Source organism: Budorcas taxicolor, chromosome 11 (genome assembly GCF_023091745.1).
Source record: "Budorcas taxicolor isolate Tak-1 chromosome 11, Takin1.1, whole genome shotgun sequence".
NCBI lineage: Eukaryota > Metazoa > Chordata > Mammalia > Artiodactyla > Bovidae > Budorcas > Budorcas taxicolor.
The window spans coordinates 66,760,796-66,776,461 of record NC_068920.1 but is presented as its reverse complement, the minus strand read 5'-3'; the positions used below and the strand labels follow the sequence as shown (position 1 = coordinate 66,776,461).

The window sequence follows — 15,666 nt, the reverse complement described above, 5'->3', positions numbered from 1 at the left end:
TTTATTTCATTTTCTTCTGCTTGCCATGACTAGGGCTTCCAAAAGTTTGTTGAAAGGAAGTGGAGAGAATGGGCATCCTTGTCTTGTTCCTGACCTTGGAAGAAATGCTTTCGGCTTTTCATCATTGAGAATGACGTTTGCTGTGGGTTTGTCATATATGGCCTTTATTATGTTGAGGTAGGTTTCCTTTGTGCTCACTCTCTGGACAGTTTTTATCAAAAATAGAAGTTGAGTTTTGTCAAAAACTTCTTCTACATCTATGAGATTATCTATTTTTTTTTTATTCTGCAGTTTGTTAATGTGGTGTATCACTGGTTGATTTGCAGATATTAAAAAATCCTCACATTCCTGTGATAAACGCCACTAAATCATGGTGGCTGATCCTTTTAATGTTCTGTTGGATTCACTTTGCTTGTATTTTGTCGACGATGTTCCTCTCTACATTCGTTAGTGATATTGCCTGTAATTTTGTGGTATCGGCCTATAATTTTCTTTCCGTTTGGTATCCATGTCTTGTTTTGGTATCTGGGTGATGGTGACCTCATAGATTGTGTTTGAATGCGTTCTTCCTCTGCAATATTTTGGAAAAGTTTCAGAAGGATAGGGGGCTTCCCATGTGGCGCTAGTGGTAAAGAATCCACCTGCCAATGCAGGAGCTGAGAGAGAGACATATGGGTTTGATCCCTGGGTCAGGGAGATCCCCTGGAGGAGGAAATGGCAACCCACTCCAGTAGTCTTACCTGGAGAATTCCATGAACAGAGGCCACAGTGCATGGGATTGCAAAAGAGTCAGACACAACTGAGCGTGCACACACACATTTGGTAGAACTCACCTTCCTCCTCTGTTCTCTTGTAATTGGATGCCTTTCTTTTATGTTTTGTTGGATTCCTTTTTATCTACTGTAGATTTGGGGGTTTTGGTTTACTTGTGGCTTTTATATGGCAGTCTATATATATATAAGATTTTTTAAGTTGCCGGTCTCTTAATTTTAAATGCGTTTCCACTATCCTGCATTTGTGATTTCCTCTTCTCAGGATTGCTAGCTTTGAGATCATATGTGGTGTGGGTGATTTTCTACCTTTACTGTTTATTTGTCTTGACCTATGAGCTTTCCCCTTTCCTGTCTTATTTCTAGTTGTGCCTTTTCTATTCCTCCTACAGAAATTCCTTTAGCATTTGTTGTAAAGCTGGTCTGGTGGTGCTGAATCCTTTTAGCTTTTGGTTCTCTGTAAAGCTTTTGATTTCTCCTTCAAGTCAGGAGAGCCTGACTGGGTTGCGTATTCTTGGTTATAGGTTTTTCCCTTTTATTACTTTAAATATGGGCTTCCCAGGTAGCTCAGTGGTAAAGAATCTGCTAGCCGAAGCAGGAGATAAGGGTTCGATCCCTGGGTTGGGAAGATCCCCTGGAGGAGGAAATGGCAACCCGCTCCAGTAGTCTTGCTGGGAAAATCCTGTGGACAGATGAACCAGGTGGGCTACAGTCCATGGGGTCACAAAGAGCTGGACACAACTGAGTGTGCGTGCACTGCCCTGCACACTTTAAATACATCATGTCACTTTCTTCTTGGCATGAAAGGTCAAAACAACCTTGTGCTATATACGAGTTTCAAAACTGTGACAGTGCAGCAACTTATACTCAGGTCTCTTTCCAACTAGGTAGCACCACTAGTAAGAAATAATTTCAGAGACCAAAAAAAAAAAAAAAAGGCTATTCTGAGTAAAGTTTATCTGGTAAAGAAAAGAATAAAAATTCTCATTTAAGAAAAAGACAATTGCTCTTAGTACTGATTGTTTTATTCTGTTTGCTAAAAATATATTAACTGGTAAAAAAAAAAAAATCACCAAAATAGGGTGAAATCTCTCTGAATCCTTCCACTGAGATGGTCTGTTTAGGCAAATTTTCTGGATAGCTGACTCCCCAATTTTCCTAAGTTCTTGTATTTTTAATTTTTGTTGAAAAATCCCTCAGGAATGTGTTAAAGTAATCCCCTTCTTTCTTTAGAGCACTAAACATCCTATAAAGTTTGGGGCTGGCAGAGGGTCATAGGGACACAGTCATTGGCCCTGAGCAACTCAGAAACCCCTGCGGTGGGGGGTGGGCCAGGCTTTGGTCTCCAGACATCTTGGCTCCGCCTGACTGCTCTCTACTCTCTCATTCCTTTTACGTTGCTCACCAATCGTATGTTTTATCCACTCTATTTGCAGATTTCACTATGACTGGAGAAACCAAGTCTATTTGCAGAATTACTAGAGACAATGCTACCATTCCCTGAGGACAGGCCATCTGCTTGACCCTGTGGACTTTAAGGTGACCCGCCACCTCTGCCCTTCTCCTCGGGTGCTCACAGCACCATCTGCTTGTTACCAGCTACAGGGTAAGAGGAAAGATGCACTGGCCAGCTGTGAAAGGCACCCCGATCCTTAGAGCTTGTGAACATTAGAGCTCGCGTTTGGATATGAAATCTATTGATTTTGTTAGGCTCCTGAGTCAAAGGAGAAAAATAAATAATAACTTTTTGTGAGATGTAAGTCTAAGGGGAATGGATAAAAAAACAATATGGTACATATATACAATGGAATAGTACTCAGCCATTAAAAAGAACAAAATAATGTCATTTGTAGTAATATGGTTGGACCTAGAGATTGTCATACTGTGTGAAGTAAGTCAGGCAGAGAGAGACAAATATGTTATGACATACGTTATATGTGGAACCTAAAAAGAAATGATACAAATGAACTTAATTACAGAACAGAAACAGACTCAGACTTACAGAACAAACTTATGGTGGGGGAAGTTAAGGAGTTTGGGATGGACAGGTACACACTTCTATATTTAAAATTGATAACCAACAAGGACCTACTATATAGCACAGGGGACTCTGCTCAATGTCACATCAGCCTGGAGGGGAGGGGAGTTTGGGGGAAAATGGATACATGTGTATGTACGGCTGAGTCCCTTTACTGTCCACCTTAAACTATCACAACATTGTTAATTGGTTATACTCCAATACAGTTTTTTGTAAAAAGCAAAAAAAAAAGATGTAAAAGTCTACAAATGTTGCCCCTATGAGTTTTGGACTGGTAATATGTTAATAAGACTCATATTTAATCTATTTTAGGAGCAAGCAAATAGATGGAATACAGCTGAGTCTACAGAGGGGAGTCAGCCCTCAGCTAATGACCTCTGACCTCCCCAGGAAGAAGGTTTCCTCACTCTCCACCTGACCCGGGAGCACGCAGGTAAACTCAGGAGAGAGCTGGCAAAGAAACAGACTTGAAGGAGAACAATCAATACTGGGTTTTGACAATTTTATTGGAAAATAAGTACAGTCCATTGATCAATGATACGTGCTGTACATGAATCTGGTGTCTTTCTATATAAAAATATTTGGTATCTGCTGCAGAATTATACAAACAAGGTTTTTTTTTAAATCATTAACCAGTACAAATATAATTTATCAAAAAACTCATTAAAAAATGGCTCAATACCCTCTTTTACTGCAAATAGAGGCAGAAGGGGGAAAATAAAAATTCTGCTAAGCCAGTTTTAACAACTGGAAATGGAATACTTCACTATACTTGCAAACTTTTCCTAAACACTCACACTGACCAAGAAAAAAAATTCCCATCAGATTATGCAGTAAAATCTAATTAATGGGGAAGGCCTGAAAGGAAAAGGTTAAAGGGAAACTGAACAGAGGTTTTCAAAAAATAAGATAAGCCATGGACATTTTTAAACAGTAAAGCACTACACCAGTCTACGTTATCTGTGCAAATTTCTTCTGAAGGCACTGCCAACAAAGAGACACCCCTGCCTTTTCTGCAGAGAACAGGGCTTGGAGCTGGAAACAGAAGCAAGTTCCCGCAGAGAGCCTAAGTACAATCAGATTGAAAGAAAAAGAACAAGTGCCTGAGGGCAGTTTCTTGGGGAAAGGGACTTGGAGTAAATTTTGAGTTTTAGTAAAATTTGGGTCAGCTAGAGAAAATGTGAAGAGGATTTCTGGTCAGAGGAGACAGGAAGGAGAGGCAGAGGTGGAGGGAAGCTGGGGACAGGTGTGAAGGTGAACGATCTGGGCGTGCGCAGAGCAGGACTGAGAGGTGTCTGGCTGCGTAGGGCGGTGGGGAGATGCTCGTGGGCGGAAGTGGGCTTTCGCTCCTGACCCAGGAGGAGCCCGTGGAGGCGGTCTAGTAAGGGCATTTTAAGATCCGAGCATCGTAGAAAGATGTTTCATCTATAGGCCGTGTGTGTGACAGAGTGAGAGGAGGTGACTTTGGAAGTGGACCTTCCAGAGAAGTGACGAGTCCAGGAATAGGCAGAAGAATAAGGTGGAACCAAGTGGTCACTGCAGGGGGAAGGCAGTAAGAGATGGGTCCATTCTCTGCTATTCTCTCAAAATTCTCTCTCTCCTGCAGAAAGCTAAGGTTATCTCAAACCCTTAAGAGTCGGGGGAATTCCTTTGCTTAGTTGAAATGACAGTTTTAAAGGTTCCATGAAATGAAATTCCATCTTTGGAAAGTGACTGCCAGCTGTCTGTCGAGAGGTATAGGAAATGCAAGGCAGATGGAGAGTTCTCCAAGAATGCTTCTACGTCCTCTGGGAAGTACAGGTCTCAGTCTGCCTGTAGCAATGCCCAGGAGAACCACTCGAGGGCCTGCTGTCCCCAGACTGGGCCACAGCCCTGCCCTCAGACCCTGGGAGACTTCCTAAATCTGTCTATAGATGGTGAATATTACCTGCATGTTCATTCCTCTGGTTTGCTGCCCAGCGCCTTTTCTTAGCAGTTCAAACATTCAGACAGGGCATCCAGCGCCTGTTAAAGGACTTCCCAAGCCCTCTGCCTGGAGTTGCCCTGGCCACAGAGCAACTGTCGCCACATCCTGCTCCCTTAATCTGGTCCCGGGTGACCTCAGGGATAAGGGACTAAACAGGTATGTAGGATGACTGTGCAAGTCGGTGAGGCCCAGCCTGCAGTGCCCGAAGACAGGAGTCACCGAGGAACTCTTGGCCAAGCTTCTCCACTACCCGAGAGGCACGTGGACCTCCATGGGTCGTTTCTCCTTAGAGTCCAGCAGAGTGGCCGGGGACAGCAGCTGGTGCTTGGATAAACGCCGCTGCCGCTGGACTGGCATGTGGTACCTGACCTTCTTCCAGAATCTCGAGTTCATAGACTGCGACCCCTCTCTAAAGTCCCCTGACCAGCGTATGACCCCCTGCTTCTGCTTAATGAATTTAATGGATTCTGGCATTTTCTCATAGTCTGGAATCTCCTCCAGCTCCAGCAGGACGACTTTAATTCCTTCCTGAATGAGAGCATTGTACATGGCCACCTGCTCTTCAGATGAACTGCCCGGCCAGCTGAATCCTGACGTTTCTGAGACCAAAATGATAATCAGTCTCCGGCTTTTCTTTACATTTTCATTAACAACCTCCACAATGCCTGAAAAACAGGAGACGCACCACAGTAAGTACACTTTCAATCTATAATCCTTCCCTCCAGAACCACGGCCCCTCAAGGTTCTTCCCACCCCACCACCTATGTCTCCCGATACTCTTTCTTCTTGCCTTAAAATTGAAGGAGTTTCTCATTTTACAGAAGAGCTCAAACACTGACCCACAAAAGGTGAGTATTTCATGTCGGAGTAGGAGTACTGTAAGGATAAATTTTATAAACTTCCTTGCTAAACCACTGGATCTACGTCACTCCTATTTTGCCATCAGTTGTAAAGTAACTAACTAGATCTAACTCGTTAAGTTCTGCAAAACAAGATAAAATTTAGTTACTTGTTGCCCCGATAGAGAATGAGAAAAGTAAACACTTTGCATTTGGTATGAAAACCATCATGTGCCACCACGCTGTTCTTGTTTGGTCTCTCGGTCGTGTCTGCCTCTCTTTGACCCTTTGGACTGAAGCCCACCAGGCTCCTCTGTCCGTGGGATTCCCCAGGTAAGAATACTAGAAAGGGTTGCCATCCTCTCCTCCAGGGGATCTTCCTGACCCAGGGATTGAACTCGCATCTCCTGCACTGGCAGGCAGATTCTTTACCGCTGAGCCACCAGGGAAGTCCCACTTAAGAGGCTCTTCAAGTTGTCAAGTATCTACACCCAGGCTGCAGTCTTCCAGAGACAGGAAACCCAACTTTAGTAATTAGTTATACAAGACGTCACTTCTTTCTACTGCATACATACTTTCCCCAACGTAGTCATCTCGGCCACAGATGAACAACTTATAGCCACACTGTTTTTCCAAGACCTCAGGCATGACTTTAAACACAAAAATATCTGAGTTACAGGTGGACCCTTCCCCAGGGGTCTTTGGACATAGTACATATGCATCATATGTCTTTCCATCTGAAACTAAAAGAGAAAATGCAATAGCTTTAGAACAAAAGAAAAAATGAGATTTGGTAAAGTCAATATCACAAACATCATTTCATAGTGAATTACTAATTTTGTGTACAATAGTACGCAGCAACAATACCAAAAAGTATAATGTCTTTTTAAAGTGTTCATCTCTGACAAGTTTCTTTTTATTGTGTTTCACTGCAAAGTTCTTATATTAGTCAAAGGTCCCCATCAGGAAAGATTCTTCACCTGCCTAGAATGAAACTCTCTCCATTTCCTTGTTCTCATCTTACTCAACTGTCTCAGGCCTGCATTCTATCCACTCTTCCTTTTATGTATCAGTGTTGTTGTTTAGGCACTAAGTTGTGTCTGACTCTTTTCATGACCCCATGGACTGTAGCCCACCAGACTCCTCTGTCCGTGGGATTCTCCAGGCAAGAGCACAGGAGTGGGTTGCCATTTTCTTCTCCAGGGGATCTTCCCAACCCAGGTATTGAAACCTGTTTCTCCTGCATTGGCAGGCAGATTCTATACCACTCAGCCACCAGGGAAGCCCATATATTAGTGGAGTAGTAGTTTTTTCTGAGGTTTAAACAAAATAGAAAATGCTTCCCTGGTGCATGAAAACTGAGTCATTTCTTTCATTTTATGGCAGATAATGGGGTGATCTCTGTGCTACCTAGCACAGAGCAAGTCTTCAACCATAGCTTCTGAATAACTGGATTTATAAGCAGATGCTCTAAATGCCAGGCTATCCCACTGTTATGAACACCAGAGCAATAACTTAGAAAATATTAATACTATTCAGTCTATTCAGTTATGAAACTATAATTATGTATAATTACGTTATTTTGTGTGGACCACATTTCATTTTAAAATTTGAATTAAAACCCTCTTAACTACCCCCACTTTCTCAGGAAAATACTACATAGAGTACAAAACCATACCTTTTTTCGGGAGGAAATCATAGAAGGAATCTCTGTACCAAAGCACAATGTCAACCTTGAAGACTTTGTAGATGCAAACAGAGCATGTAATTACCAGTGTTAACATGACGAATATGCCAACTGTGGGCTTCTGGAAATCAGGGACTGTAGCAGGGAAGAGGGAGGAGCACATCAGGACCCAAAGGACTTAAAACCTGAGCACAGCAAACGAAACATCACCATCCCAGAGAAGCCGTATTTGGGATTGGCCTGTAAGTCCAAATTCCAGACAGTATTAACTCATTCATTGCCGTATCTTATTACTGGATGATTGTTGTTGTTGTTATTTAGTTGCTGAGTCATGACTGACTCCTTTGGGACCCCATGGACTATATAGCCTGCCAGGCTCCTCTGTCCATGGGATTTCCCAGGTAAAAATACTGGAGTGGGTTACCATTTCCTTCTCCAGGGGATCTTCCCAAGCACCTCTTGCATTTACAGGCAGATTCTTTACCACTGAGCCACCAGGGAAGCCCCTATTAATGGATACTAATCTACAAAGGCATTGAGGATGGATACTGTATAAAACTAAGGTGCACTGCATTTAATTTCCACTTACGTAGTATGCAATAACATAGAAAAACACCAAAGACCATCAGATAGAGCGCTCCATAGGAAAATGAGTAAAGTCAAAGTCACTCAGACGCCTACAGACGTTCTACAAAAGTAGGAGAGTCAGGTGGAAAAAGTGGTAGACTGGAGGAAAGGAAAGAAGAGTTTAGGACTGCCAGAGAGTGTTTCACACTTCACATTCTCCCGGCTCCACAGGCTAGTTATTCAGCTGATGACCGCGGAGGAGTCTGATGGAGAGGTATAGAGGAGGAGGGCAGAGAAAGAAGAAAGAGCCTTCTAAACATCAGGGGCCAAGGAGACAACCAGGAAAGAGAATCTAAAAGCTCCGTTATTTTGTTTTTCCAATGTAGGTCACTGACCCACCTGTAGTTAAACTGGGTATGAAGTGGAAATCAAGGTAGACTGATGTCCGATTGGCCTAATTGAAAGTTCACATTTATACTCAATTATTGCAGCTTTTAAAATATTTATTTATTCATTGGGCTGTGTCGGGTCTCGGGTGCAGCACCCAGGCTCTCTGGTTGCGGTGCTTGGGGTCAGTTGCTCCACAGCATGTGGGATCTTGGTTCCCCAACCATGGTCCAACCCATGTCCCCTGCATTGCAAGGCAGATTCTTAACTACTGGACCACCAGGGAAGTCCCCAGCTGTAGCGCTGTGCAAGATCATCTTATCTGACGGGTAAATCTTCCAGACTGTTTTTATGCAAGACCACCTTAACTATTCTGGGCCCTTGACATTTCCAATATGACTTTTAGAATAAATACACCCACAACAACATGCCCACACAAACACACACCCACACCTGCACAAATACTGCTGAGATTTTGACTGGAACTGCTTAATTTGAGGGGAACTAGAAGGCAATGGCACCCCACTCCAGTACTCTTGCCTGAAAAATCCCATGGACAGAGGAGCCTGGTGGGCTGTAGTCCATGGGGTCGCTAAGAGTCGGACATGACTGAGCGAATTCACTTTCACTTTTCACTTTCATGCATTGGAGAAGGAAATGGCAACCCACTCCAGTGTTCTTGCCTGGAGAATCCCAGGGATGGCGGAGCCTGGTGGGCTGCTGTCTACAGGGTCGCACAGAGTCGGACACGACTGAAGCGACTTGGCAGCAGCAGCAGCAGCAGCAGAGTATTTATAATACTGAGTCTTTCAATCTATGATTATTTATCCCTCCATCTATTAGGTCTTTGTCTCAGTAATTATTTTTAGTTTGTATCAGATTTTGAACAATTGTTGCTGCATTTATTCCTAAGTATTTAATAGTTTTGATGCTATTATAAATGCTATTTTTTTAAACTTAAGTTCTATTTCTTCATTGTTGCTATTTAAAGATTACATAGAAATACTATATATACACATATATAGCAACCCACTCCAGTATTTTTGCCTGGAGAATTCCAGGGGTAGTAGAGGAGCCTGGCTGGCTGCAGTCCACGGGGTCACAAAGAGTAAGACATGACTGAGTGACTAACTTTCACTAGTGATATTTCTAATTTCATTTACTAAGCCTAATAGTTTGTCCATAGGTTCTTTTCATTTTTTTCCATGTATACATTCATAAATATTTTAATTCAACTATAAATTATCTTAAAATGTTTCGCACACTTTAAAATTTTTATTTATTGAAGTATAGTTTATTTATAATGTTGTTTCAGGCATATAGCAAAGCAATTAAGTTTTATATATATGTGTGTGTGTGTGTGTGTGTGTGTGTGTGTGTGTGTGTGTGTGTATACACTTTTCCAGGCTTCCCTGGTGGCTCAGAGGTAAAGAATTTGCCTGCCACTGTAGGAGACACAGGTTTGATCCCTGAGTTTGGAAGACCCCACAGCCAGAGGACGCTGGCTGGCTACAGTCCATGAGATCACAAAAGATCTGGACACGATTTAGAAACTAAACAACATATACACTTTTTTCAGATTTTCTTTCCCTTATAGCTTATTACAAAATACTGAGTACATAGTATTTGCTATATACAGTAGGTTCTTGTTGGTTATCTATTTTATATATATTAGTGTGTACATGTTAATCTCAACCTGCTAATTTATCCCTCTCCCTCTCCTTTGGTAGGGCTTCCCTGATAGCTCAGCTGGTAAAGAATCTGCCTGCAATGTGGGAGACTTGGGTTCGATCCCTAGGTTGGGAAGATCCCCTGGAGAAGAGATCCTCTGGAGAAGGGAATGGCTACCCATTCCAGTATTCTGGCCTAGAGAATTTCACGGAATGTACAGTCCATGGGGTTGTAAAGAGTTGGACACGACTGAGGGAAGTGATAGTTTATTGTAGTTCTGATCTGCATTTCTCTATTAATTATTGATGTTGAATATTTTTCCATATGCCTGTTGGCCATCTATATGTCTTCTTTGAAAAAAATGTCTATTTAGGTCTTCTGTCCATTTTTTGAATGGGTTTTTGTTGTTATTGAGTTGTATAACTGGAGATTAATCCCTTTCCAGTCACACTGTTTACAAATATTTTGTCTAATTTCTATAAGTTGTCTTTTCATTTTGTTTATAGTTTCATTTGTTGTACAAAAGCTTTTCAGTTTAATTAGGTCCCATTTGGCGTTGTTTTTATTTACTTTATCTAGAAAATGGATCAGAAATAATATTGCTGTGGTGGTGGAAATAATATTTCTCAGTCATGTCCGACTCCTGTGACCCCATGGACTGTATGTAGTCTGCCAAGCTCCTCTATCCATGGGATTCTCCAGGCAAGAATACTGCAGTGGGTTGCCACTGCCTTCTCCAGGGGATCTTCCCCACCCAGGGATCAAATTCACTTCTCCTGCACTGCAGGCATATTCTTTAGTACTGAGCCACAAGGAAGTCCAATATTGCCGTGATGTATGTCAAAGCGTGTTCTGCCTCTGTTTTCCTGCAGGAGGGCAAGACATAGCTCCACCCACCAGAAGGCCTGAACAAGCCTCTAAACCAGCCTCGCCCACCAGAGGGCAGACACAAGAAAACTGTCATCTCACAGCCTGTGGAACTGAGTACGCAAACAGGTCAGAACTTACCCTGGGACCACGGCCCCTGGCCCTTGGGTGATGAGAGGGAGGTGTACTGATGGGACAATAGAAGGTTCCCTATAGAGGCCACTTCTCCAAGGTCAAGAAACATAACTAACCTTCCATATACACAAGAATTCAAATAGAAATCTACGCAAAATGAGACGGCAAAGGAATACATTCCGGACAAAGGAGCAAGATAAAACCCTTCACCTAGAAAAGCAGTTTTAGGATAGGCAGTCCACCCAAGAAAGAGTTCAGTATACTGATCGTAAAGGCCTTAAAGTTCTACTCAGGAAAAGGGTGGCTGCACAGAGTGAGACGCTACAAGAAGGCTTAGCAACCCAGCAGAGCAGAAGGATACCATAACTGCAATGAAAAATACACTAGAAGGAGTCAATGGCAGAATAAATTAGACAGAAAAATGAATCCATGAGCTGGAACACAAATACTGTCAATATTGTGTTTGATTATACAATGTATGAAAACCAGTAACGTCTGACATCCTCTCTGGAAAGTAGATATTTTGGCTTCCCCTGTGCATCCATCATGGAATTGTTTACCTAAAAATATATTCATTAGGCACCTAGGATGATCAAGATGCAGGTCAAGAAGCAACAGTTAGAACTGGACATGGAACAACAGACTGGTTCCAAATCAGGAAAGGAGTACGTCAAGGCTGTATGTTGTCACCCTGCTTATTTAACTGATATGCAGAGTACATCATGTTAAATGCTGGGCTGGATGAATCACAAGCTGGAATCAAGATTGCCGGGAGAAATAGCAATAAGCTCAGATATGCAGATGACACCATCCTTATGGCAGAAAGTGAAGAACTAAAGAGCCTCTTGATGAAAGTGAAAGAGGAGAGTGAAAAGGTTGGCTTAAAACTCAACATTCATAAAATCAAGATCATGGCATCCATCCCATTACTTCCTGGCAAATAGATGGGGAAAAAATGGAAACAGTGAGAGACTTTATTTTTGGGGGGCTCCAAAATCACTACAGATGGTAACTGGAGGCATGAAATTAAAAGACACTCATTGGAAGGAAAGTTATGGCCAACCTAGACAGCATATTAAAACACAGAGACATTTCTTTGCCAACAAAGGTCCATCTAGTCAAAGCTATGGTTTTTCCAGTAGTCATGTATGGATGTGAGAGTTGGACCATAAAGAAAGCTGAGCACCAAAGAATTGATGCTTTTGAACTGTGGTGTTGGAGAAGACCCTTGAGAGTCCCTTGGACTACAAGGAGATTCAACCAATCCATCCCAGAGGAAATAAGTCCTGAGCACTCATTGGAAGGACTGATGCTAAAGCTGAAACTGATACTTTGGCCACCTGATATGAAGAACTGACACACTGGAAAAGACCTTGATGCTGGGAAAGATTGAACGCAGGAGGAGAAGGGGACAATAGAAGATGAGATGGTTGCACAGCATCACTGACTCTATGGACATGAGTTTGAGTAAGCTCCAGGAGTTGGTGATGGACAGGGAAGCCTCGCATGCTGCAGTCCTTGGGGTCACAAAGAGTCGGACACGACTGAGCAACTGAACTAAACTGATGATCAGACTTAAGTTGCTAACTAGCTCTGGAAATAGAATGATTAGCAATTGTCTGCATTATCGTAGAACTTACAATCATGTAAAGAAAACTAAGTAAGATAGATATGGAAATACATAGCTGAGGCCCTAACGCCTTATCTTTTGGGGCAGAGAGATGCGTTAAGAGATGGAAAGTAGGACAAAAAAACTTCACAGAAGATACAGTTCACCTGAGAAGTAAAGTGAATGGAAGTCCCCAGGTTAAAAGGAATCTAAGAGCATTGTGGGCAGAGGAAATGGCATGGCAAACCTCAAGGTCATGGTATCTTACCATGGGAAAACAAAACTGCATTTCAAATAAACGACTCTCTTGTTTACCTGGATGTATCAGTTGTATATATGCTGTGCTTACTCCTTCTGTATTCTTGGCTAAACAGGTAAATGGATGCAGGAAAAATTTACTTTCCACTGCCGAAATATTAAGCCGTGCAAGGACTGTACTCCTTCTTCTGTTTACAGGATTCTCCACTCTGTTCAAAAGAGTAAGTAAAATTGTAAAGATGGCATCAACTATAGAAACAATACAATTACCTGGTTTATCTCTTTGTCGCATAAACTGCAGCAGTAAGAATCACCAGCCTAAAGCACAGGTGTAAGAATAAGGCTGTAAGCAGCACACTGATCTGATATTTGATAGCTCTAGGACCACTTACTAGCAGAGAGAAATCAAATCAAAATGACCAGCTTCCAAAAAGAAAAATGGGGATACAGGCATTCTGGGCTCCATGGGACACAGGGAATATATGAAATAAGAGTAGATCGAGACAGGTGGGCAAGGTTCCCAGGTGATGCTAAGGGCTGGGAGTTTCTCCCTGGAGAAGTGACAGGAAGACATCAGAGACTTGAGCAGGGGCATGCTTTAATTCTTGGTTACATTTCATGAGTCTTCTCTAAACTACTTTAAAAATGAAATGACATGAAGTGAAATTCACGACGATTGCATCATTGGAATGTTGCAATTTTTGACTGAATTTAAGAGAAAGCCTTCCAAGTGGTCTGGAATTGGTACCATAATAACATGTAGTTCACCTGTATTGTACAAGATCTTATGAATCCTACTTAGCTTAGCAAAACTCAAGGGTCAATCAAAGACCCGCTTGGAGAAGGAAATGGCAAACCACTCCAGTATTCTTGCCTGGAAAATCCCATGAACAGAGGAGCCTGGTGGGGTACAGTCCATAGGGTCACAGAAACTAAGCAAAATGACCACTCATCCTTGGTACTAACCCTTGCTTTGTTATTTAGCTACTCAGTTGCCAGGGTCCTGCCCCAGTGGATCCAGGGAATTTGAAGGGGAGATGGCGTAGGTGAGGAAAAAACTTATTTATTTAGAAATAGAAAAGAAATTAAGAAGAAATAGTATAGTAGGAAAATTTAGTGGAGAAAAGAGGCTGAATAACTTGGTACACGTGGAAAGCCAATAAAGTTCCAGACAAGAAACTTGCATCATCTACGTTAGGCCACCAGTGTCCTCTTGAATAGCGGGGGGTGCCCCACCTTGGGCTCCCTCTCACGTGGATCTTAGAAGCCGGGGCAAGTAAGTAGACGTGGCGACCCTCCATGCCCCAGATGGGAATTCAGCCAGAAAATAGAGTAAAGAGGAGACATGGGGGAAACCAGTCCAGCGACTGGCCCCACCTCTATTGTCCAGAAAGGCCTTATATACTCTTGATTTTACATAGAGATCAATGGATAATACAAAATTATGCAGCATCAACAGCCCTGACTCTTATCGAGACCAGGCTTCCTCTCTGCATACCTAGTTGTATACATAAGTCTTGGGTTTTTACATCATCTTCTGGGCATAAGGCCAATTAACATTTTACGGCCCTTTTCTGATAAGGGTTTGTCATCCAGAAGACTTATTTGTCTTACAAATGTTGTTCTTCCCAAAGTCTGGTGCCACTCTCAGAAAGCACTAAATAAAGTTACATTCTTACATAGCAAAGATACAACAGTTTATAACAAGTAAAAGGAGTACAGTGATTTATACAGAGAAAAGTAATTAACTCAAAAGTCTAGTGTTGCTAACATCAAAACTACTATATTCTTATTTCTGCATGCCAATTACATTGATTAATATCCTCCCAGGTGCCTAAAAGATACAGAATATGGAGGCCTGGCAGCAGTCATTGAGTCAACAGTGAAAACCTGTCACCAATATAATTTTTAGCTCTTTAGAAAAGGCTCTGTATCTTTAAAATGCTTTAAGCTTTGTGCCTCTCGCGCTTGGGGGGCTGTAAGCAATTCACAAGCTGCAAAAGGTCCTGGGGAACCTGTCAGGCAAGTTAGAGAGCCATCAAAGGGGTTTGAGCTGATGCAGGAGACTGAAGCCCTGAATTAACTTTTTTTCAGAGAATGTCAGAAGAGTGAAAAGCACAGTAATAAAGCAGGCAGACTCTGGTTTTGGGGGGTAGATGTTCAGGAGAACTCAGGGGGAACCCCTGAAGCCAGATCACGCGTTTGCGTTTTGTTGGGCTTCCTTCCTCATGACCTTTGCCATAGGCGGGATTCCTCACGCTGGCTCCCAGCACTCAGTCATGTCCAACTCTTTACAACCCCATGGACTGTAGCCCCCCGGGCGCCCCGTCCATGGGATTTCCCTGCAAGAACACTGGAGTGAGTTGCTACTTCCTCCTTCAGGGAATCTTCTCAACCCAAGGATTGAACCTGCATCTTCTCCATTGTAGGCGGATTCTTTACAAGTGAGCCACCAGAGAAGCCAAGCCTTGCTACCCTTGGAATTGAATACCACAGTTTGTCTAGGGCACAGCTGACTCTGGGCATACTTACGTGATAAAGTCTTCCTCCAGCACAGGAGTATATGTACTAATCATTGACCCATTCCACTTCCAGTAGACATAGTTACTTAGCCGGCCAGTAACATTGCAGATCAGTTGAAGCCAGGATCCTGCAAAGCAATGTATTTTTAAATCATAACATTAATGGACTCTGGTCTGTCTAGATTAACAAGTGACTGTTGAGTAAAAATTTTAAAGTATAAGAAAGGAAAAGAAATTGCTCTTACATCTACCACTGAGAGATGACCATGATTCAGCTCAGTTCAGTTCAGTTCAGTCGCTCAGTCGTGTCCGACTCTTTGCGACCCCAGGAATCGCAGCACGCCAGGCCT

General features: G+C 42.5%; 1 protein-coding gene across 3 annotated transcripts in view; it reads right to left on the bottom strand.

Annotated features, from left to right (window-relative positions):
* Positions 1-3,355: 3,355 nt before the first annotated feature.
* IL1R1 (interleukin 1 receptor type 1) overlaps positions 3,356-15,666 on the bottom strand; it is an 88,580-nt gene continuing 76,269 nt past the window's right edge. For all 3 annotated transcript variants that reach the window (XM_052648721.1, XM_052648723.1, XM_052648722.1), the window contains exons 9-13: positions 15,327-15,444; positions 12,852-13,003; positions 7,292-7,435; positions 6,189-6,356; positions 3,356-5,439 (exon numbers count right to left, since the gene is read on the bottom strand). In XM_052648721.1, the coding sequence (XP_052504681.1) occupies positions 5,021-5,439; positions 6,189-6,356; positions 7,292-7,435; positions 12,852-13,003; positions 15,327-15,444 (1,001 nt within the window). In that variant the 3' untranslated portion in view covers positions 3,356-5,020. The remainder of the gene's footprint in view (positions 5,440-6,188; positions 6,357-7,291; positions 7,436-12,851; positions 13,004-15,326; positions 15,445-15,666) is intronic.